This window comes from Typopeltis vanoorti, chromosome 2 (assembly GCF_054136105.1).
Source record: "Typopeltis vanoorti isolate ZY-2024b chromosome 2, IOZ_Tvanoo_1.0, whole genome shotgun sequence".
Classification (NCBI taxonomy): domain Eukaryota; kingdom Metazoa; phylum Arthropoda; class Arachnida; order Uropygi; family Thelyphonidae; genus Typopeltis; species Typopeltis vanoorti.
The window spans coordinates 41,495,988-41,521,736 of record NC_143550.1 but is presented as its reverse complement, the minus strand read 5'-3'; the positions used below and the strand labels follow the sequence as shown (position 1 = coordinate 41,521,736).

The 25,749-nt window shown below is 34.5% G+C and overlaps 1 protein-coding gene across 1 annotated transcript; it reads right to left on the bottom strand.

Moving 5' to 3' along the window:
• LOC150108960 (ATP-binding cassette sub-family G member 5) lies at window positions 1-25,643 on the bottom strand. The gene is made up of 10 exons (XM_090404559.1): window positions 25,472-25,643; window positions 24,762-24,994; window positions 23,140-23,257; window positions 22,788-22,979; window positions 14,498-14,578; window positions 11,173-11,392; window positions 8,213-8,424; window positions 6,301-6,439; window positions 4,175-4,360; window positions 1-990 (listed from the first exon to the last, which is right to left on the bottom strand). Exons 1-10 carry the CDS (start codon window positions 25,641-25,643, stop codon window positions 627-629), a joined length of 1,917 nt encoding a protein of 638 aa, XP_090260685.1. The 3' UTR covers window positions 1-626.
• Between the last annotated feature and the right edge of the window lie 106 nt (window positions 25,644-25,749).

Here is a 25,749-nt window from a genome sequence, read left to right as displayed (position 1 = left end):
CGAAGGCACAAATATATGAAGAAGCAAGTAAACAACGAGCACTTGGTAGTATAATAAAAAGACTTAACACAAAATATATAAAGTTGGTTAACATTTTTTGACATTTTGCGTTCTTGAAATACATTAATTAAACGGAACAGATACCCGTATATACATTCTTATGAATTTTTATTTGAACAGACAAGTGACTTAATGTTGTGCAGATAATAACTCATTTTCTATTGAATCGTTTATCAAAAATATAATGAAATATTATTAGAGTGAATAATACAAAAATATTTAAGTGATTTCGTGTTTTACCTGATGCGAATAGTTCATAATAACCGAGATCTAATAATCATATTAAGACGCTATTCCAACTTAACTATTTTCTACGATTCCCTTCTGGTAACCTTGATTTTAGCAAAAGTAGTGAACAATCAGGAGGAAGAATTAAAATTTAGTTTAAAAAGTTTAATTCTTTAAGATGAAAATGAAGTTCTAAATTTTGTTTGCTTTCCTTCCATATGTGGAATTAAAATGAATAATAAGTTTACCACTAACATGTTTACATCAAGAATGTCAATGAAGAAGACGTGAATGCAGAACTAAATTGCAACGTCATCACCATTGCAGAACTTTTTCGATCAATCCCTAAATTTGGACTTAATGAACGAGGGCAATGGTACGAGATGTAGTATAACATTAAGTAGCCACATTCCAGCCACAAAGACAAAGCAAATCCCAAAGTTCATCCAGTACGGAGTGTCATCGACATACCGCTCTAGAAATCCAGGATAGCGCTGAGAAAGGTAGTGTTTGCCATCCAGAAAGACACAGAGACCTGGATAGTTCTGGGGACATGGATAGGATGTAGTTCCATTTAAGTAAGGAGCTTTCAACAGATTTTCATTCCCGAAAAATTCATTAGCATTGAGGAATTCACCTGCATAGCGGTAGATGATGCCATAACTAATGTAGGACAACCATTCTGGCAGAGAAATGAGGGATCTGCAAGAAAACAATTTCGTTATGAAATTCGGTAGAACTTCATGAGAATTAAACAATTAACTTTATATATACATAATGCATATTTGCTTCGTTTTTCTGAAGTGTATACTAAGAGAATAAGTATGAATTTGAGCGTATATTTCATGACTTGTAAGAATATATCACGAATATGTGGAATGACATGCTTAATATAATTAGAATGCAGATGCTACTCGCATACTTCCTAAGTTGAAAGTACGAGTTTTGCGCATGCTGCATCTTTCTTGCACGGAATCACTGAACAGTTGTGTATACTGAAGTTCATTAAGAATATTTCGCCATAATTACCTAATTTTCCGATTTCGAAACACAGATTAGAAAAAGGTTGGCTCTGAAGAAAGTTATAAAAAAGGTAACCCGCACTTTATTCTTGTTGCAGCCAACTCAAAAGGTTGCGATTTTGACTGTTATTTGAAACTATCTACCAGAAGGCGAGCAAGTGGTTTTACTCACACAAAGTGAAATTATTGACAAGTATAAATTTTAAAAAATTAACATTAAAATGATTTTTTCACGATACAAAACAAAAATAAAATTTAAACTTATCAAAAACTTTTTTCTTCGTTTTTGTAATCCTCTGCATTATTGTCATACAATGGGATGTTACTTTCGGGACGCCATGGAAAGGATGTCGATGTTTAAAATAAATCTCTCTTTGAGGGGGTAGGGAAAAAAAAGACCATTCAGTCGTGCTACCTGATCGCCTTCGGAAAATATTTGTAGGCATAGTGCTGAGATTGAACATATGACATACTTAACTCTGTATGTATATATATATATATATATATATATATATATATATATATATATATACACACACACACACCTTATATCATTAGCAAATAATTTATAAAAAATTAAGGAGTAAAGGCTAACAAGAATCACGAAAGATTGTGATAAAGTTTTCTCTCACCGCACTAACATATTTGCACGATAGGGCAAATCAGGGATTTATTATAATGTGGTTTCCTCTTCTCCAGACATTACTTCAATCCTGAGTAACTACTTAATTTGTGCATCTGAAATAACCCTTACTTTAGAATACCGTAGCACGAATGGGGCGATGTATTCACTTTAAAAATCAGTAATTCTTTCCAGCGGCAAAAGTTTCTATAGTTACTTTAACAGGCTCTGTTCTGTTTCTTTCATTATTTGCTCGCAAATCAGTACTCATAAATATTACGTGGATAATGACAACTTATTTATTAAGGATGAATGCGATTAAGTTTATTTTCTATTTACTTTCACAATCTCCAACCAATACATGCTAGTGTACTATACAGTATAATTTTACATCTTCCCGTTCACTAGAATAAGTTAATATATTTTAGTAGAATAAAGACTATTCGACGGTATTATATATGTAAAAGTAAATGACATAGAGTAGTATAATGTGCAAAAGAATTAACACCTCTTCTAACCAACTGTTTAAATGTGTCAGTTATGGTAAGATTTCAATAGAGTGGGAAATAATTCCACTAAAATAAAGGAAGGAAGCTCCAAGACAGAAGAACAAATTATAGGCCAATCATTTTATCAGGAGTAGTGGTTAAGATACTGGGGAAGTTGTTAAAAATCAGAATTAAGGACTGGATGGACAGATTTTTAATATAATTAATTTTTAATGATTTTTAATTTTTAATGATAATTGCTAAGACAAGGTAGGTCTTGTCTTAGCAATTTACTTTATATAATAAAGTAAAAGTGGAGTTGGATAAAGGAAATGTTTACTCGGTGATACTGCTGGACTTGGCAAAAGGCATATGACAGGACCCCACATTCAACTATTTTGCACAAATTGGAGCAAATGGGGACTGGATCTGAAGTTGGTGATTTGGATTAGAGGGTGGCTGATGGACAGATATCAAAGAGTGGTTTATGGATGAGTTGAGTTTAGGAGAAGGCAGGCGACTAGTAGTGTACCTCAACGATCAGTACTTGGTCATCTGTTGCTTAATTTTTACATTAATGATATTTGAAATAATTTTAAATACGGGAAGAGCGATAGTCAATGAAGATGATTTAGAAATTTTGCCGGATGATTTAAATATGCTGGCGGTATGGGCAGAGTTAAATGGCTGCCAGTTTAACGTGGCTAAGTGTAAGGTATTCTGGGTAACTGATGGAAATGAGCTGCAAGAAGTTGACGAGGCAGGGGACATGGGGTGATCGTGGACAGAGAATTGAGGTTTAGAGAGAATACTGCAAAGATGACCAAAACAGTCCATCAAATTACATGGTTGTTGAAAAACCCACTGACGAGAGGGGATATGGAAGTTATTGTTCCACTTTATAAGGTCACATCGGGACTGTTTGGTACAGATCTGGTCGCCTGGATTCCTTGGTGCTGAAGAGGATCCAGAGGCAAGTGAAAAAGATTGTTTTTTCTGTGGAACGAATGCTTCTTATGATTAAAGGTCTGTGGACTTCAAAATCTAGCTGATAGGCATGAGAGGAGATGATGGAATGATAGAAGCATACAAGTGATTAAAGTGGTTTTATAGTATTGACACTGACTTTTTCGCTACAGTGCAGGAGGGGAGAGAACGAGGGGTCACTCCTAGAAATTGTGTAAGAGTGTGGTTAATAAGGTAGTACTAGATTTTTTGCTTGGAGAGTGGTGAATGAAATGCGTGGACTGCGTTGGCAGAGGTGGTTGTATTGCTTTGTCTGTGAATGCGTTTAAGAAGTATGATACGTATTGTGTGAATAATGACTAGTGTCAACATAGGTCTTCCGCGATGAGTCTTCCGAATCCGTAGAGATACCCGTTTATTAATAACAATAATAATAAACAAATTTAGTCCCATGCAATTACGCTTTACGTGTTTTTAATTTTATTTATAGGAAATACCTAGCTGTTTGTTTTCTACGTTAAAACTATTCTTATTTATTTAGCCTTAATCTCTTTATATTAACTAATTTCAAGAAATTAAAGGTTTCTTGTAGGATTATTAATGGGAGCTACTAATTGGTGTTGCACCTTATAATGCATATATTTTAGCCGTTTTCAGAACTATGTAAAAATTGTGTGGTAAAAAAAGTGTCACCATTTCGTTTCAGCGTCTTAGGTTACTTTAAAAATGAACCACTTTATCTCTTCGAAAACTATAGCATAAAAAATTGCGATTGCCATGTTATTTACCTGACTGTTCCACTAGCACTGACGATGTAAAGAATGAGGATGTAGATGCTAGTGACGAAAGCCGTGTAAGAACTGCGTATTACCATCATCAATGACATTGTCTGCTGTTCTGCAAATATATACACTGCCCAGAGTACTGCACAAAACGTTGCCCAACGTTCCCATTCTTCTCGTAGTTTGGTCCCTCTAACAAAAGAAAAATTATTGAAAAAAATAAATGTAGGGTAGTAGAAAACAGAAGGAATGGAATAAATAATAACACTAAGATTTGTAAAAATAAATACACAAAAATAAAATAATCTGCATAGCTTGCAGTAATGTTGCTGGTTCTATAATGATAATCTATCAGAATTACTGCTGTAGGTCCGACTCGACTCGCCAAATAGATTATTTTTAGCCAGTTCTCTAGTTATATATACAATGCATTTTGGCTCTATAAAGATTCTGTTAGAAGAGTTACCCATATGCCTAAAAAGGAAGCTCTTTAATATATGCATTATTCTAGTGTTTACCTATGGAAGTGAGACTAAAAAAACAGGAAGATAGGTTGCGTGCTTCCAAAGAGCCTTGGAGAGAAGAATTCTCCACATAACAAAAAGAAATTGAATAAGATATACTAGAAATAGAGCGATGACTTGAGTAGAAGATATTATGAAGCCTTTTAAAGCATGTAAATGGAGATAGGACGGCCATATTAGTAAACTAGACGAAAGATGGACAAAATTGAGCACCGATCAACAAAGGGTTGACATAAGATGATACACATTGACTGAAGACAGACAGAACTGGAAAGTTAAGGGGATTATATCCAGCAGTTGATAGAAAGAGGAACGAAGAGTGGTTCAGGATTAGAACTGCCTATTACACTCAAGGCATGTTGTTCTGCAAATATGCATACACTGGCCAAACTACTACACAACTTTGCCTAGCGGTCACATTCTACTCGAAGTTTAGTTCCTCTGACAGAATAAAAAAATTTTCCCCTTCACAATCTTTAGTAGCTCAGCTAGTAGTGGCCGCTTAAGAGACAGACTGGTTGCCTTCCGATTTCCAAAAGTTAGGGATAATGGAGTTGCTTCTACTCCCTTTGTGGAATAAAAAAGCAAAAATCAGTGCGAATAAGTTCAAAAGTAAAATTTAATTATTTGCAAGCTGCTCAAGATTTCAATCCGAATCCTCCACTATAAGCAACGCGACATTGATTATCGTTAATCTTATAATTACATTTGAGTAAAATAAAATTCATTAAAATATTTGAAATAAAAATTTATCCTTTAATGATAAAAAGATATGTATTATTTTTTTAACACGATGCATTCAAAATTACGACGCTTTACATTCGCTGTAGTTCTGGATTTATAGTAAATTGAAGGAACAAGAAAATTCATTTTCTTGTTCCATGCGAAAATGAAAAGGCTGGAACTATAAGGGGAAAAAATCACTTTTGGTTTTAGATAGAATGGAGCTTTCTCTCACCATCAAGTAATGGTTGTATTATGTTATGACGACATTCTTTTCCATTTCGTTCCAAATAAATGATCTACTTGCCAAAGTAATAATGCGTAGGTTAAGTTCCTTCGCAGTGTTTGTAAGGTAGATTTACTACTATTTATCTAGATCAAATGAAACTTTCATAAGCGCAAGATTAGCGTGCCAAACAAACGAAAAACTAGGCCCGCAATATTTTTCATGTCTACTTGACGCGTATTTTCTTCTTCACAATGTCTTTGCATTTCGTCACATTTCTTTTGCTTGACTATCCAAAATAATGCATCATTAGCGGACCATCTGTTCGTGATTTCATTACTCATTCTTTGTTCGACTGTGTATCATGAAATCTTTTTTTTACGAGATTTACAACGGACGCACTCTCGGCGTCTTCTCATGATCAAGCGGTCTCATTCCTAGAATGAATCGTGCCACATGCCTTTACCTTACTATTAAAATCTACTAGATTGCTAACACGTGACACACTCTTAGAGACATGCAGGTACTAGTCACGAAGACCATTTCGTAGTAGAAGACCCAAGCACGCAATCTATTCATGACATCGAAAGAGAAATCAGCCTCGTGGCTTTCTCTCTCACACACGCACACACACAGTGAGAGAATATATCAATACTTACGTGTACATAATGGTTGAGGCAGCAGTTACTGATATCACACTCAGTGGAAGACTGTATAGGATATTACTGAGAATAAACAAAGGGCCTCTGTAAATCCCTTCACGAGACTCCTGATAGTAGCGGTTTCGTTGAGGAGCATCTGCGTGGAGAGAAACAACGTATTATTACCATAATCTGCACCTTTAAAATGCAACCACTTTTACGCTTCCAAATAGTCAGCGTAATTTTTAAGTGTATTTTAATATATACGTATATTCTAACAGAATATGTACATTTTATAGATCATACTACTGGTAAATTAAAAACTTTTAGTCATTTTTGTGTATGCAAAATTCTAGTTGCAATAAACGAAACCAAGGAAATCAAATTGTACCAGAAGATTATAAATAATTTTGATAGACTCCACTTATTTAGTTTCTTTCATTCTAAGCAATCATTGAAATTTTCAATGTTATTTAACCACTCTTTTAGTTTTATTAAAATAAAACTAAAAGAGTGGTTTGAGTAATCACCCAACACCTAAGCAACTTTTAATTCACACAAATTCGTTGAAATAAATAACGATGCTATAACATGCCTATTTTAAGAAATTTACTATTAATCCAAACCAAATCAAAATCCTGGTGGTTGGCTATACACCAATAAAACTGATGGATTCATTCCTTACATTAGTGTTAGACTAAAATATTTTTTCATTAATTGTATACATGAGCTAAGAAAGAAGTGAATGAATCAAAACAGGTTAATATTATTTTCCCATCACTTAGAATGTATGAAATATTACAATGAATGTCACTTTATGATTCCAGTATCTCATTATAGATACTAATAATCCAGTTGATGGAAATGTCACTATACTAAACGTTCTGGATCGGGAAGTTTCAACACACTAAACATTGAAATAGTATAACGCATTTAATACTGTGCGATGATTAAGAGTGGGATGCTATTTTTCCCCATTAAGTTTTTTTTTTTTTCAGTGGTGGTCTCATACAAGAGATAAAAATCATCTCTCCTTTGTCAGTTGCCAGGCGAAGAAGCTATTCCCTTTATTCACCCATGCTGGCCTGTGTAGAGTGAGGGAGAGAGATTGACATAATGTGCTTTAAAAAAAAATCACAGTAACAAAAGATGGAAAGAAATTTGTAAAGCTGTCAGACTATTTTATGTCTGCAGATATGCGTGTTCAAGTAGCCTGTTTTGCTTGCTCTTTAAGTGAAAAATCTTCGACCTCCGTTTGAGACCGGCCAAGTCATCTTCAGTAAACCCTGATAAACGTCCTTCGCGTACTATGCGAACCCAGGCCAATCAAAAGGGTTTCGGATGTACTGACTGAACTATGGATGCTCAAACTTTTCTTACTTAAGTTTATTTGTTTTTTTCCTATATTTTAGAGAATTTCAAACTTGCAAGTATGTTTTGACAAGATGACCGCATATACGCGCGCGCACACACACACACATCAGCACAATCAAATCTGAAACAATTTTAACTGACTAGATAGATATGTTGTTCAAATCTCATTTGATAAAATTACAACTGCGGCTTTATATTTTTTTGGTATGTGCCTCGAACAAAGTCATTGTTCACAGAACTATTGGGGGAAAAAATACGGAATTCAAGTTAACACGTCTGCCTGTTGTACTATTATGTAACAAATCTGCTTAGGTTTGAGCTGTCAAACTGTGAAAATTGATAATCATGCATGCCATGCTACCATCTACAAAATACATGACTCTCAAATACTAGTTCAAAACTATTCGTTTTCCATGAAGAATCGAACAAGAATGCTTTGCAAATAACATTGGCATTTCCAGTACAAAAATCTTGACTATCTCTTCCTGATATAAGCATGCTTAAACATTTCTTCAGGGTAAAAGAAAAAAAAAAAAAAATTAAAGCCAATACTTACAAGTGACGGCTGTAATTGCTGCCGACAGGAAGGAGATTCCGACGAAGCAGTTAAGAATGAGGCCATTTCGTGTCAAGAAGGAGTGCTGAAAGTTGTCCATCGGAAAGTAGAACAGGAAGAGGAAGGTAAAGAAGAGAGGCATCAGCAGCACGCGCAGAAACATCTCTTTAAACGCTACGGCATTGCAATTGAAGAGAATGGCGAATCTCCGCCTGTAAAAATAAACGAAATAAATAAAAAATTACAGTAGGAGTATAAAAATAAATATAAGTTATACAGTAACGCCCATGCTGGTTGATAAGAATGGTATTTATGTGAACATTTTAAGCCTATGTTTGAATATATCATTAACCAAATTTCTATTTGACAAACGAACAACTGCTAGGAGACTATACTTTGTTTCTTTAGCTTAACCTTGGTCAAAAACCTGTTCCAGTCATCCTCGTGTGGATAATTGCGAAATTTCTACAGTTTCAAAATAAAAATTGAACACTGTGTGGGTTCTGGGTGAGTAATGAAGACTAGATCCTTCATCTTACTGACGTAATGAGGCAAACTATTATTATGCGATTATTTATTGAAAATGTGTGCGAAAATAAATCGAAAACTTCGAGAAAATAAATTAAGCAAAACAATACGTCTAAAACAGTGAGCTGACCTAGCACTACACACTATTAGAAACATACTTAACCTGACATTGCACTGAACTCCCGAGTTAAACCCAAATAAGAATCGTTACAGAACGCCATAATATCTGCAGAAATGTATTATTCCTACCGTTTAACTTTTTCTCCACGAGTAGATAAAGAATATAAAAAATCTTAGAAATTAAATGGCTTACCCCCCCCCCCCAAGCTTTGAACGTGTGACTATAATCGACGTGGGTGTATTTGCAGTCTCATAGAATGCTTCATCTACAGTGGGTGGGTTTGAAATATGCGGAAAAATATAGATTATTTAATTATGGTACTTTTATTATTATTAGAAAGGCGAGACTGGGGAAAAAAAGGTGGCTCTTGTTGACAGCAATATGTTTAAAATCATTTCTAATCTATTTCCAAAACAGAAAAGTTCTTCCTGATTTAATAACATTTAAATATTTTGGTCAAAAAACGTTTCAACAGTCCTGACCAAAACGAAGCTTGTGTAATATAAAGTTAAAAAGTGATGAAAAGAAAGGGACACTTAGTCTAATAAAGACACTTTTGTCCTAAATAGAAATAACTAAATAGTTATTTCTATTTAGGACAAAATTTCACATTAGAAAAGAAATGCAGCCAATTGCCGTATTTCTTTTCTATGTGAGATTTGTAATGAGAAATTTGAAATGAGCTATACTCAAAATTTCAAATCATCTGTTAAGTCTCCAAATTCGAGGCTCAGTGGAACACCAAAAAAGTGTTTGATTACACTCATTTCTACTCAGAATAATACACTTCATTTCAACTGTAGACCATCCAATACCCATGAAACACTTTCGCAGTCTTGAAATCAGTGATCAACTTAAAAATATCATTTCCATTGAAATAAGAACATTTGTGATTCAACACATCAAATCGGAATTGGTAATTCAATCTAGTCATGCTGTTTTGTTTTGTTTTTAATTGAAGATCGTATTTAGTGTGCCCTTCAATCACTTTTGTAAAAAAATATATATATATAAATTATCGACTCAGGACTAACTCGAACTTCTAACTCAGAGGGCTTCGCAAAGAAATAATTGAAATAAAATAATTATTTCAATTTTAGGTTGACTGCATGATTCAAATATGAAATTGTCTGTTTTAGTGGGCGAAGGACTTTTAAATAATTATATCCCATTTTTCCCCCTTTTTGGTCCATCTGATAATTTATCTCCACTAATGATATTTATCATTAGTGGAGATGAATTACAGACAAAGATTTCTCACTGTTGGCATCTGACACGCTTTATCTTTTTTTCTTTCCAAAATAATGGCATTCTTTGGAGAATTCGTAATACTTTAATGTAACTCTAGTAGACGCATGTAATTCTTCAAGAATGCACACTGTTATAATTATTTATTTGAACTATATTTAACAGCGGAGCTTATTTTATGATTACTGTCCGGTTTTTCGCTTAAAAAATTGAATATTCCTTCTCGACAGAGAAATTTATCATTTGACTAACTATTAGTAAATAAGTTCTTGCACATTATACCAATCGATATCTTGAGAAGAGACTCATACAGTCTTTCAAGAGAATAAATCTTTCAAGAATTGGTACGACCAGTTCTTGACTATCTCTCCAGTTCAAAGCAATACCTTATACTGTCACTATTTTACTATTAAATATTAAAATGCGTACTCCATGTTGTAGACCACCCTCCTTATTGGAAGCTTGAAATAGCGCTGAAATTTTCATGTTTGGACTGTAAAGTAAAGGAACCGAATTCTCTTAATCTTTATCCCCACCCCCGGTACCAATGTGAAATAAGGTTACAACTTTCCGGAACAGGATTCACGTTGAAAAATATTAATAAATTAACAGCTTTTTAGAGAAACGTAGAGCAGCCATCTCCTCTGCCATCATTTAACTTCAAGTTCAAGTGGCTGCTTAGAATACTCTTAATTCTTAGTGAAACTAATGACACGCACTTGACATAAATTATAATTAAGATGCAAATCAGTTGTTTTCACTCTTGTTGCAAACCACCTGTCAATATTTCTATCATGATCTAACCATACCCATAATAAATACGACTCCTGGAACATGGCGGAGGATGAGGAAGGCTTATAACCGCTCCATTGAGAATCACTGATTTAAACGACCTATTTACATTAATGGTGATACACTATGACATCTGATTTATTGAACCAGTTACGTAATCTTTAGGAAAATAAAAATACATTAGAAAGCTGCATGAGTTCTAAATTGAACTTATTTAATAGGTTAACTAGAAATCTCTTCCTTTAAACTAACACAGTTTTCTTAATCTTACCTTACTAGGGTACAGAAAACTTGACAACCAGATGGCTGACCATATGCTGTGAGAGGAAGTTTGAATCTCGAATCTTTATGATCAATGACTTCCGATGGTGGTATGACGTATTTCCTATATTGCGCACCTTGTGTCTTGAACTTTTCTACAAGAGCTGATATCTGCGTACTAGATTCAATAAATCTTTCACGCGTCCGACGATCCACAGTAGACAAACAGACTAGTATAGAAATATATATATATATATATATAAAAGTACATTATTGGTTGTGAAAAGTCAGAAATATAAGTAAAGAAAAGGATATAAATATTCGAATAGTTTTACATAATTTACAAATGAATCCTTAAATGCCTTTTTGTATTCATTAAAATCACTAAGGTTCAATTAATATAGTCAATATACTGCAGAATTTTGATTTTTAACGGAAATTACACATTATAAACTGATTGCAGAAATGAATCGTTGCCTTACATCTTTTACAATTCTAACTTCATTTTTGTTTTGTACTTTCTAACTACCACCTTCTACACTCTTTTTATCATTATTCACTTTATCTTTTTTCGTGGATTTCAAGAGAAAGGAAAAAGATTAATCTTACAACGTTGATCACATTTCTTTTCTTTTTTTTTTTGTTTACATTTTGACTTCGCTTCTGACATATTCTTTTGTTTTAACAGTCCTTCCTGCTGCTTTTATATTCTAACGTTGCCTCAGCTATTCCTACTTTCTTCAACATCTCTGCTTATATCGTGTTGTGATAAGTGCTAACAACTTCCAGCCAATTTCTTAAATACATTGATTATGACAAATAAAAAATACACTTATGATCTTATATATAGGAATATTACTAGCAATAAAAAACAAAAACTTTAGCTGCCGTTTAGTACCTTCATAATTTTTTTTATTTTGTAAATGCTTCCTTGTGTGCCCTTTTTTTTTTAATATTCGAAATATGAAATGTAGGTTTCTAATAATTGATATAAAATGCATTCCCATAGCTACAAACGTACGATGATATTCTATTTTGATATCCAAGTTCATTTAATTCGTGTTTCTATTGCTCATGTAAAAAACTCCAAAGTGAAAAGTGAAAATTACAGACTAACTGACACACTTAAGTTGTCGGCTATCAACAGAGAAAGAAGGAAGAATTCGTCCATGCATGGTTTCACATCGCCGGCGATAGAGTCGATCATCCACATCAAAGACCAGAATGACCGTAATCTGGTTATGGCTAGTCCATTGTAATCTCTGTTGGATGTCGTCGACCAGCTTCGGTCTAATGATTTAAAAAGATAAGTACAATACCCGTACATTATTTCTTCACTTTCGTCTAATCACTAGTTCAAAAACACCGAACCCGATTCCTTTTTGCAGTTTTGAAACAGAAAGGTATTCAGCGATACAATTTGCTGATCCTATATTACTCAACATGATCGTAATTCTGTTATGTTGCTGAAATATCTTTATTTTCGATAAAGCCAACATAACGGATTAACCTGACAGATAATTAGATTATATTAATTTGTATTAATTAAAAAACTGATGATGAAAATTATATTGTAACGAACAATCGAAAACAAATGCTGATACAAGGAGAGCAGGCAATCGATGGTATTAAAAAACAAACAAAAAAACGAATTATCACAAATTAAGAGATTGGATTCACTAGACTAGCACTCACTGACATCTCCAATGGTTTATGACTCAACATATAGTGGATAAATACACAAGACTGTCCAGCCAGGGAATTTTATAAATACTAAATCACCTGGAGAGTTAGGAAAATATAAATAATCATTTTTCACTTCCATTTTTCCCGTGACAGATACCTCTTCAGATAATCCTAAAGATGCCCGAGATGGAACTAATGATGAAAGATGAGTTATGCTGGTAGAATGCCTTCGAATCATTCTAACACTAAATGTATGAAAGCAAGGTGGGTCCATTCAAAAATGATGGGAGGAAAGGGTTTCATTTTCATAAAACGTTTCTTGTGATGCTACTGTTGGTCACCGTGTTCAGAGGACATGGAACTCACTGATCCGTTATCTCAACGTAGTAGAATAATATCTGGATTTGTGGGATCATGCGATGTTAACTTTTCACTTCTGCTTTATGTATTATTGGAATCGACGATGTCTAAAAGGCTTCAGCTTGGTATTGAATCTTATCAAATGGATGGTGATCTATTTGAAACCATAAGGAATTAATCACTATAAAATGCGAGCCTTCGGCTTTGATGTTTTTCATAACTATTTGCCTGGCCTAACAAACAGTTGGCTGTTGTGTCATCAGCAGACAGAAATCTAGAATGCAAAAATCGAATTGTATTTGACAGTTGCACTTTTTAATAAGTGATAAATGGAAATCGTGAAGATCTTACAGAAATTTGATTTTTTTTTAATTCGTTAGTTTTGGGCATGAGCCGACTATTATATTGTTTTGATAAGAAATATTTGTGGCCAGAAATTCCTTAATTAAAAGGCATTAAGGAAAAGCAACTACACAGGATCTTGGGTCAAGTTCTTAAACAAGGCAACTTGATTTTTAAGGTCTTTGCTTGATTCCCTGATAAAAATAAATAAACCCTTTAACGCTTTTCATTTTACAAAGAATAAGACGGATCTATTTTGGTCCTGCTATATATATATATATATATATATATATATATATATATATATATTAGAAATCGGTAAGTAGTAGTTACTGACAGTTCCTCTCATGGTCCCTGATGATTTTGAGGACTTCTGTGAAAGTACGTCAGATAACTGCCGTCATATTTAATACGTGAAATTATATAATAAGACTCTCATTTCTAAAACCCAACATCATAATAATTCTCTGCTTCGCGAACATGTTCCAGCTAGACCTCTTACCACCTGTGTCCGATTGTCCTGATGCTAGTCATTATAGATACATCTTGGAAAATGCAATAGTGAACCGCCAACTTCTTATGCTGTCTTTAGGTATGCACTACCGGCTTTGAAGATAAAAGTAATCATCCCTCCGCGGTGAAGTCTTTAATATCTCATTTCCACCATATTGTTCATGTTCTTATTAATGGCAATGTTTATTGTGAAACAATTTATAGCGGCTCTAATTAGCGTAAATTTTGTAAATTTTGTCAACTATTTACAAAATTTAGTAAATAGTTGATGTTTTCACCAAATTCTTGTATATTATCAGAAAATATTATGGCTATTTTAAAAGAATTCAAATTTTAATTAATTATCTCTCGAAATTTGCATTTCTACCTGGAAGAATTTTATCCAATCAAATTTCCTGATTATCATAGCAAAAAAAAAAAAAAAAATCACTTACGGTAATACATTAGGGGATTCTCCAGTTCAGGACACGGAAAACCAATACCACCGAAGTAGTCCAATAGCATTCTGGTACTTCCTGTAACAATAACATAGTAATATCAAAACACGTAAATGTAACAGATGGAATTAGCTAGCGAAAAGTAGGCCTATAGTAACGCTTCAGTAGATCTCATCGAGCGACAAAATGATCATACTCTTCTATAGGTGTGTTCTAAAATATAAACCTTTCAATATTACATAGAAAGGCAATGTAGTAGGTGTGGATTAAAAATAAAAGTATGTAGGACACACAAACTGTTTCGATCACTTTATTTTTTTCAAGAAAAGTACATTATTTTGTCCACTAGTTCGATGAGAAATAAGTTTTATTATTTATAAAATTATTTACGCAAGTTTAAGGTTGCAAAATCAAATAATTAATTAATGACATTAATTCAGAAAAAAAAAACTTTCTACAACATTTTCTGATCCATATCATATTAATAATATGGCAAAATACCATTTTATTACTTGTTGATAGAAAATATGACTTCTGCATTGATTCAGCCTTAGTATCTTCATGGTATGCACATGCACTTCACCTCAATAAAGATCGAAACCGGTCTAGATACTGACCCGTCCCATAATGGCACAGCAGTATAAAAGTCCGAGAGAACTGTTTTACACTATGGGATACTAAAGCAATTGATGTGAAGTCAACAGCCTGTTAATATTAGTAGCCTAGTGTCGTGAAGAAATATCTTCACGACTAGGTAGACCGTTTGTTAACATTTAGATAAGGATTAAAACAAGAACATAATTCCTTGTCAAGTATAATAAACAAGCTGGTTGGAGAGTCTAGAGTTATCCATTTGCCCACCATGACATTAAACATTAGCAAAATATTGGTAATGATTTGGTGACATTGTTTTATTAAATCCTTTTGCCATTTTTATTACATCTCAGTTGTGAATATATATAATAAGGAAAAAGGAAAATTTTTAAAAACAAGTGAAAGTGTAAAATAAACAATCTAATATCAATAAATATTTTAAACAGCGTTCAATAGATAACGCCTCATATTTATCGTTCTCAACTTTTAGTTGTTTTTCTGACAAGTGATGATTTTATAGATTGTCCATTTATTGTAGACTTAATATCAAGTAGTTATGATGACATAGAACCGAGATTGAAATCTTATGGCTTCCATCAGCTACATGGTATATGCATAGCCAGCTAGTTGACAAACCTGTTCTACGGGAGTTTACAACCTCTGGTTATGCCGAATAATTTTACATTGTATGAGAAAATTGCTTATGAAACTTAAAATATGATCGATTTGATTTTTTTTTCACTATAATGCATTATATTTAACATTACTCTTGATCAGTGTGCTCTGCTGTAGTGATTCTCAATTTTTTTTGTTGCTGATATGATGATTTCGGAGAGTATGATCTCCAACAAACTTTATAGAAAAAAAAAATGACAGATTATACAAAAGAGACTAGTAAGTCGGTCGACAAAGAAATATTTTTTGGCTGGAAAGATCTGGATTTGAAACACCCCTTCTAGGACACAAATAATGTAACTCTTCGACTGGAGGTAAGTTAGCAGTTTCGAGTTTTTCTTCTCTTAGAGAAGTAAAGAGAATACACACGTTAACAGACATTCTATGTAGATAGAATTAACTATCCCATCATTAGGCATCAATTAGGTTCTTGCCATCAAGCTATACGACTGTGACATATCATTGAAACATACTAATTGGAGGGGGGGGATTAGATTTTACAAACGTTTCGTATATTAATATCGTAGATGGATTAAAGGTTGAAAAGAGAAACTTGCCGAACATTCTGTTTTGGGAAATGCTTAAGGAAGGGGGATATCTTTGAATAGAGACTGAATGAAAGAAAGAACAAATGTTGGCGTTTTATTATGTTTATTGAAACCAGGATGTTTATGGTTTTATCCTTTTTAAGCAAAGTGTAGAAATTAAAAATGTCAGTTCATTTAACATCTCCCACACACTGTACATAAAGCGGAAACGTGCCGCATGTGGAAAGAGAAGCTTGTGTGGAAGGGTTTAAGTGATCATCAATTAGTGGAATTGTTTTCTTCTGAGAAGAATCAAAAGGAAGTTAATGCTAATTTGAGAAAAAGATATTTGAAGAGATGCGGACCATTGTTAAATAAGGGTGAAGAGATTTTAAAATATAGAAATGAAAGCACAATTTTAATTTAAATCAACTAAATTTTTCCTTCATTGAATGATGACAGGGAATCAGCATTTAAGGCACAAGCTGAAGCATTGATGTATTACTTGTTTGAGCGTTATAAGAATTTAATGAAAGGCGAGACGAAGTGTACTGTCCAACAAAACCACAAATAGAAAGTGGTGAAAGGAAATACTGGACCATAGCTACATTAGTAGGAAATATCTAAAGATAGAAATTGCCGACCTCGTGCAGAGTAGCTAGCGTCTCCAACCTATATTCGAATCTCAATGCAGCTGAATGGCTTGATTGTAGATGATTTTCAATGCCTAGAATGATATTGTCGCCCTGCTCACTGGAGGATTGATATTGCTTGATACAGTACCATGTTTAGTTTCTAAAGCACGGATCTCATATTTTTTTTTAATGCTTACCCCCCCTCCCAACGTGATATCATACTATAAGTTTGCAACCTTTATAGGGGAGGGAGAAAATGGGAATAAAAACTCCATCACTGTTCAGATGATGCAAATTTTCTTATTTTGACCAGAAGGCGATGATAAACTGTTCATGTAGTCGTAATATAATGCATTTTATCTTGAACTGATTTCGTATGTTAAGAACTGAAGTCCACAATTTAACGAATTAAGAACAAAGCATTCCACCCATTATTATTTTGATTCAATTAAGTCAGTATTTTAATATGGAGAATGAAATCTAACTAATAATAAAAAGATACGGTGATAAGCTCAGTTAGCAACGCTAGAGTTCCAAGTTATTAGAACCGAAGAACGATAGCGAAAACATTCCATAGGAGAGAAGAACAACAGACATTTTGATATGGTCTGGTTATCTGAAAGCTAACATTCAGTACATGTAGAGCTACTGGCAAGGAAACCTGAATTAAAAATGTGATCTTTCTTAAACTTGGTAATCGGTAGTAATGTGGATTAGATATTTGCTCACCAGAAATATTTCAAAGAATTGTGAATTTTTAGAATTAGAAAGGAATAGTAAGTTGGAGATGAACTTTAAGTTCATCGAAGAACATGACTTCGCTTAGGTTTGTTGAATTTGGACAGCAGTAGGAAACAGCAGATGGATTGAACCGATTGCGAAAAGAAAATTGTGGGGATCGAAATCAGGGATTCACAGACATAGAATACGCATATGAATGTATGCATAAGTATTAACTTTATACAAGAAAGAATTGTAGACGAGATTATTTTGTTGTCATCAGAAAACCACCTTGTTGGCACCTAATGCATGATGCAATGAATGTGACAATATTCGCTCTCATTAGAACAGTTTATGGAAATAAACTTCGCATATAGCAATCAAGGAACATAAGAGCTTTTCAGATGAGTTAGTAAGGATCACATTGTGGAAGGATATTCCTAACGGAGAAAAAGAAAAAGGCCAGATGCTAGTGTGATCCGATTGGTTGAGTCGTTAGGGTATGTTCTCTCCAACCAGCAGGCTGTGGGTTCCAATTCCATTGTGGGCAAGAATGTTTGCGATTGTCTTTAAAAGATGAGAGATGAACTTTATCGCCTGGTGTGATACCACAGCATAAGCCACCCACAATATACTATACTGTAGATTTACAAAAAACATTTTGTGGGTGGCAATCACATAAAAAACATGAAATTAACACTAAAAAACGAAAAAAAAAAAAACCAAAACGAAAAAAACTTTGAAACAATGTGGATTTTATATCCCCTTAATTTAAAATAATGAAATTAACAGATATAATACACTCACTCAGATTTGTTGACGAAACCTTAAGTAACTAGCGTGAAGATATGGTTGGCAATGTCTTATTACTCTTCATATGCACATCAGACTTACTTGGAATTTAAATTAAAATATGATATATAAAATGGGGAAAAAATCCGAATGTTCTGCTAGAATTTGTTAACATAAATCATCATTGACAAACCCATAACAAACATTTTTAATAAAATCAATAACGAATTAACTCGTTAGGAATTTTTTGTTTTTCTTTTTGCAGGTGGATAGCATATCCACACTCCAACTAACAGCCTACAGGTTTGAATCCAGCCAGGGTCATGAACGTTTGTAAACATCTTTTATTATTATTATTATTATTATTATTATTACGGGCAACTCCAGGAGTCATTAGACTCATCGAGGGAGGCCCAAATCATATTCATCACAACTATTTGACATTCATACAGTATCTATCATACCTCGCCTTAAACTCATTCACTGTCACAGCATCCACTACAGACTCAGGGAGCGCATTCCACTCATTCACTACTCTAAAAGTAAAGAACCCAGCTCTAACACCTTTACTAACCACACTTTTGCCCAGTTTCCATGGATGTCCCCTAGTCCTCCCACAACCAGCCCTGTTCTCAAAAATATCTTCTGAATTAATTTTATAGAAACTCTTCAGTAATTTGAATGTCTCAATCATATCTCCCCTCCTCCGCCTATCAACCAATTTTTGCAACCCACAAATCCTCAACCTGTTCTCATACGGTTCATTCCACAGACCTGCTATCATCTTGGTCACTCGCCTCTGGATCCTCTCCACCTCCTCCCCATCAAGAAGAAACCTAGGTGACCAAATCTGAGCACAGTAGTCTAGATGGGGTCTTATCAAGGCTCGATAGAGAGGAACAATAACCTGCTTGTCTCTGCTTGTCAACGTATTCTTCAGCAACCAAGTGATTTGATGAGCTGTTTTGGTCACTTTTGCAATGTGTCCCCTAAATTTCAATTCCTTATCTACCAACACTCCTAAATCTCGTGCCTCATCAATTTCCTGGAGCAGGGTTCCACCAATGCAGTAAACTGCCGCCAATCTTTCCACCCCAAAATGCATAACCTTACATTTTGCCACATTAAACTGACATCCATTCTCCTTAGCCCAGACCTCCAATCTATCCAAATCATCCTGCAAAATTTTGACGTCATCTGCATTCACTATTGTCCTACCCAACTTCGCATCATCCGCAAACAAATGAACTGTTCCTCTCAGATCATTTCCTATATCATTTATGAACAAATTAAACAGCAGTGGTCCAAGAACAGATCCTTGTGGCACACCACTAGTCACAGGCCGTCTTGTGGACTCTACTCCCGAGTAAACCACTCTCTGATATCTCTCCGTCAACCACCCTCCTATCCATCTCACCAACCCTATGTCCATTCCCATATGCTGCAATTTACTGATTAGAATTCCATGTGGAATCCTGTCAAAGGCCATGGCAAGGTCCAGTAGAATCACCGTAAACCCATTACCCTTATCCAGTTCAGCCGTCACTGTGTTATAATACGTGAGCAAGTTACTGAGGCATGACCTACCCTTCACAAAACCATGCTGTCCCCGATACAGTATCCCATTTTCTTCTATCCAATCTTGTATTTTCCTCTTGACTATTTTCTCTAAGACCTTGATAATGATTCCTGTTATGCTGATTGGCCGGTAATTTTCAACAGCAGCCTTGGAACCACCTTTATGCAGTGGAACTATTTTCCCCTCTTTCCACCCGCTCGGGACTAACCCAGACCCGAGACTCAAATTAAACAAAATGGTCAAGGGTACTGACAATTCTTTAGCTGCTTCTCGTACAACACGAGCTGGTATACCATCCAATCCCACAGATGTATTGACATTGAGGTTATGCAATAGACTACTCACCTCCACTTCATTAACCACAATTCCCGTATAATCTACTGGTTTATTCGTTTCTGCAATGTCACCACCTGGATGATATACTTTTGCAAAGTGCTCACTCAGTAACTCAACTATCTCAACTGATTCAGTTACCTCCCTACCATCGGCATTCTTTAAAATCAATCTGCCATGTACATTTTTCCTTTTACTTGCTACATATCTAAAAAACTGTTTAGGATTCTCTTTAGCCTGCATGGCCAATGTTCTTTCGTAATCCTTTTTTGCTTTTCTTACCACACTCGTCACCCTTCTGGCCTGCGCTTTATACCGTTCATTGTGCCTGCCGGTCACCCTTCTCCTTAAATTCCCTCCATAGTTGTTTCATTTTTTGCAACTCAAGCTTAATGGTGTTATTCATCCATTTAACCCCTACTTGATTTATTATTCGGACTCTAGGTATACAGTCAGCCATTGCTTCATGCAAGCACTTCTTAACTACCCATGCACTATCAACTTCTAGTCCTTGCAGTTGTACATGCCATGGGACTGAACCAATCAAACTCCTAAGCTTGTCATACTTTCCCGCCCGATAATTCCACATGTACCCTGTCTTAATTGAAAATTCTACACCTTTAGCCACCTCCCAAGTTAAGACCCTATGATCACTCTCACCGATTGGTGGCAATGTGGTCATATTTGTTACAGCCAAATCCTCAGATGTAATTACTAGGTCAAGCACTCTCTGACCCCTAGTATTTTCCATTACATGCTGTCGCAGATAGTTTTCCCTTAATAACCGCATAAAATCTAGTTCCTTCCTCCCGTGTGTCCTCTCCTCACTCCAATCAATGCGACCATAGTTGAAATCTCCCATAATAATCACCCTCCTTCCACCCATTTCTTCTATTTGCTTGTGCATACTGTCACCACCATCTTTTCCATCACCTGGTCTATAGCAGCACCCAATTGTATATTTAGTTCTGCTAGCCACAATCTCACACCAAATGGCCTCAAAAGTGTACTCTTTTCTCTATCCTGCAATTCAACTTCTATTCTCCTTGGCTGGAGCTCATCAGCTATCATCAACAATACTCCTCCCCCCATTTTATTCTCTCTGTCATTCCTGAACACACTATACCCATCACATTCAATCCCACTAGTTATATCATCTACAGTCAGCCATGTTTCACTAATACCTATAACCTGTGGTCTGGAAGTGCCAACCATGGCCAAAAACTCTTCCTTCTTGTTCCTAATACTCCTAGTATTAGTGTACATGAATTTAAGACCCCCATTAGCCCCAACCCTACCTTGATGCCTTATATTAACTATCCCACTCTGATTTGTTGTCCTTATTTGCTCTGGCATATTATATTCATTCTTACATTCAACTGCCTCCATAAGGACTGTATCTCTACTCCCCCCCCCTAACAAATCTAGTTTCCCTGAATTTGCACATCCACTACATTCAGCAACATTTTCTCAAGTCTTCTTACACCGTAACCATTCAAATGCAAGCCATCCATCTTATATAGATCCTTTCGCGCAGGCCAGAAGGGTGACGAGTGTGGTAAGAAAAGCAAAAAAGGATTACGAAAGAACATTGGCCATGCAGGCTAAAGAGAATCCTAAACAGTTTTTTAGATATGTAGCAAGTAAAAGTAAAATCTTTTGGTGAGAGATGAATTCCATCGCCCGGTATAAGATTAAGATGAAGATTACATTTCTTCTTATGGGAGGCCTCGAGTGTCTTTTGAAAAGTTCTATATTTGGTCTCTACAGCAGAGTTTCTGGATTATGTAAAAAATAAATAATAAAATAAATGAAAATAAACTTCAGCACACCCACTTTATTAATGAACTATAGGTGCATTAGTATCTTACGCGGGGTGGGAGTCAAAAATAGCATGTTTTGCTACTTGGTGTATCAGAGTGGATATTACTGGAAATCTTATGTTGTGTCAAGATTTGGTTTTTATCACCAGAATTATTTTAAGTATTGTCACATGTAGAATTCATTCAAAATATGATAACAAAGTTACTATTGCAGAAGCAATTTTATATTTCATACCACTTCTAGACTGTTTCTTCCAGTTTCTAATAGGGAAAAAACAGCTTACTCATTATTTGAATAATAATCTAAATATCTTTCGATAACATAGGAAGTAAATGAACCGACTGTTAATGAGTTTTATGAATAATATAAAACATTGGTGTAATATCTCGATTAAAGCAAGACCAAGTTTTAAATCCCCTTCATTATATTAGCTATAAGCATAGCCAGTACAAAATGATTCTGTATTAGCACTTAGGTAAACCATATACACTGAAATGGGATATGTAAATATTTGCTTATGAACTTATCATTATCATTGGACTGTGATAGTAATTCAAAATTAATTTTTTTTTAGGAGAGTGTTTCAATGAATCATTTTAAAATATTACCTGTATACACAACTTCTCCCAGACTTAAGTAGGTAACTCTATCCAGGAATGGGAAGATGTCTGAGCGAGGTTTTTCCATACTGAGAATGACTACTCGGTTGTACTTTTTAGCGTGGTTGGACAGGATTGAAATTACAAAGTAGGTATTCAGAGGATCGAGATCATAGGTTGGATCGTCCAGTAGTATCATTACTGAAAACAAGGGAGGGAAATATGTTTCAGAATTTTTTTTTTTCAATCGTAAAATATACCAGAAATAATTTTAAATATGCAAGGAATTGATTGTTTTCTTTCTAATTGAGACAACTTGTGTGAAATTAATAAATGAATTTAATATAAAATATCAAATTACCAGGATCTCTTAGTAGTTCGACACCAAGAGTAAGACGTCTGTACTCGCTGGATTTGAGAGTAGTTACTTCCCGATTGGCCACTTGATTGAGAGCGAGATCTGCCATTACTTGCTTCACCTACATAGAAATGTAAGTTCAGGTCAGTTTTCTTTCACTGTTTTGAGCATTTCAAACTAGGAAAAAAAAATTGGTTCCTTCCGAGAAGAACAAGAAAGAAGACAAATATAAAACTCCTCGATATGCATAGTTTCATAAATTTTGCAAGTATTAGAAATATTAAAACCGACTTACGAACACTATGCGATGTACGAGCTAGAATCCCTGATAAATATAAAAATAGTTTAAAGAAAGTCAGAAAGAAAGAAAATGGTCACAGAACAGCTCACTAGGTCGATGAAAACGTTGAAATTTGGTTCGTCTATATTCGAAGAGATCCGCTGAACTATGATTAATACCCAGAGTGTTAAATTTAGAATTAAAGCTGATCTCACGCTGTTTCAGAGGGCATTGTCAGCGAGTGATTTTTTCGCACGCAAAGTTACAAGATGTGATCATCTGCCTTATCTCCGAATTGGTTGAGAATCACACCTGGCTCTTCCTAATAGAAGTATTTCGGTTAAAAATTATAGCATTTCATAACTACAATTATCAAGGACAACTTTTCTAAAGGAGAAGAATCGGTGAGATCAATAACAGTATGATTTTCGTTTACATGAGAGCAACATCTCGTAGTTGAGATTTAAAAAAAAAAAACAAAGTTTGCTTTGTTAGAAATTTTAAAGATGACGCCATGCTAGTCGAGAATCTTACCTTCCAGAAAAATATCTGTATGCGCCAGCTATACTTTTACTTACGAAGATATACTTACTTAAATGTAGAGAGTTATTGAATTACGTTGCTGTGCCGTTGAAATTTTATATTAGATTATATCTTAAATTTACATCTAATCTTTCTTCAAAAGAAGACTACTTCAGACCTATTAAATAAGATTCCTTTTCGGCCCTCTTCTTAAGAAAATAAGACTAAAGAAGCGCACAATACCACAAATGATTTTAGTATGATAAAACGTAATAGAACTCGATGTTTTATTTTCGAGCAACTAGAAAGCTCCTAAATAAAATATGATAGCTCTTTAAACAGTTGATACATTACCAATACTTGTAAAACAAACCACATAAGTTATTTGTAGTGAGGAATACATTTAAATTTGTAAAAAAAAACATTCATTGTGATAATAACGAACACGTGACTCCGCTAGGTTCTGAATGTTTCCATAGAAACTCATTTAAGGGTATTCACAATTACACTGATACATTAATAATTTTCCGCTATCCTTAAATATTCCTGTAATTACTTCAGCTGCAGCTAATAAAAAAAAAAATCTAAAACAGTAGGTAATTTATTTTTTTATGCCATAAACATCTTAGATCCTTTATCATAAAATAATTTGGCTTAATTCAAAAAGAAAAACCAGTTATTTCACGTTCTTTTAACCAGCAGAGTCATGTGTATAAGAAAAATCATTATGTCCATTATAATGATTTTTCTTATACACATGATTAATCATTATATTAATCAAATGAATGCAGAACATTCATTTGATTCTCCAGAGCTGTCTTACCCTGTTCCTCTTCATGGAACCAGCTACCTTAGATCCCACTGTGAGATGGGCTCCATACTCTAGAGTCTGACGAACTGTCAGTCCAGGCAATAGATTTACTTGGCGGGGGATATAACAGCACTGTTCTTGGAATAATTGAAGAGTCAAGGGCACGTCATTTAGCATAATATGGCCTCGGGTGTGACCCATGGATCGCCGAGCTATGACCTCTAACATAGCCCTTTTGCCACTACCTGTAAAGAAAAGACCATTATTGTTTGTTTGTTTTTTTATTTTAATTTCGTTCGTCTTACAAAGAAAACAGATGTGGTAGGTTAGTGGGTCGAGCTCATTAACTCACAAGTCAGACATTCTCACTTCAGGACTTAGCATACTACACAATGAAGAGATAACAAAGTGACCTACAAAAAAAAAATGTTAAAAGCGCTAGTCAAGATATGACAAAGAGCCAAAGAAAAGAGAACATAAAAGTGTTTGTGTGTACGTGAAAAGTCTATAATTTTCATAGGTTTCAGTTATATATAATTTAGTGCTCTACAGTATACTCCATTTTTGTTTTATAATTTTTAAAATTTAACAAGCATAATTTATATTCATACACTATAATACATCTGCCGATCAACATATATATCACATACGCAATGAAAAAAGAAATATGGTATGCAAGGCATGTGATTATAGTAGAATCTGTGTGATGAGTAATCACTAACCTTTTGATCCTAATACAGCCATGACCTCTCCAGCATGTACTTCAAGGGTCACATCTTTCAAAATAGTGCCTTTTGGTACAGAGCCTGTTACTTTCTGGAAGCAATTTCCTGGTTCCACTTCTCCAGTATGGAACACATTGGTAAGTTCCAGGACATGATCATTGGCTATCATAGAGTTACCTAATATCGGACAGATAAAGAAATGGATGATTAAATTAAGAGACGGATAGTATGAAAAAAAATTCAAAAATATTTTAAACAAGGCAACCAGTTTACAA

Coding starts and splice junctions, on each gene's coding strand:
- LOC150108960 (XM_090404559.1), bottom strand. CDS start 25,643: ATGATAGCCAATGATCATGTCCTGGAACTTACCAATGTGTTCCATACT. Junction 8,425..11,172: donor GTTTTCTGTACCCTAGTAAG/GTAAGATTAAGA, acceptor TTATTTTTACAG/GCGGAGATTCGCCATTCTCT. Junction 6,440..8,212: donor AGCAATTACAGCCGTCACTT/GTAAGTATTGGC, acceptor CTCTCCACGCAG/ATGCTCCTCAACGAAACCGC.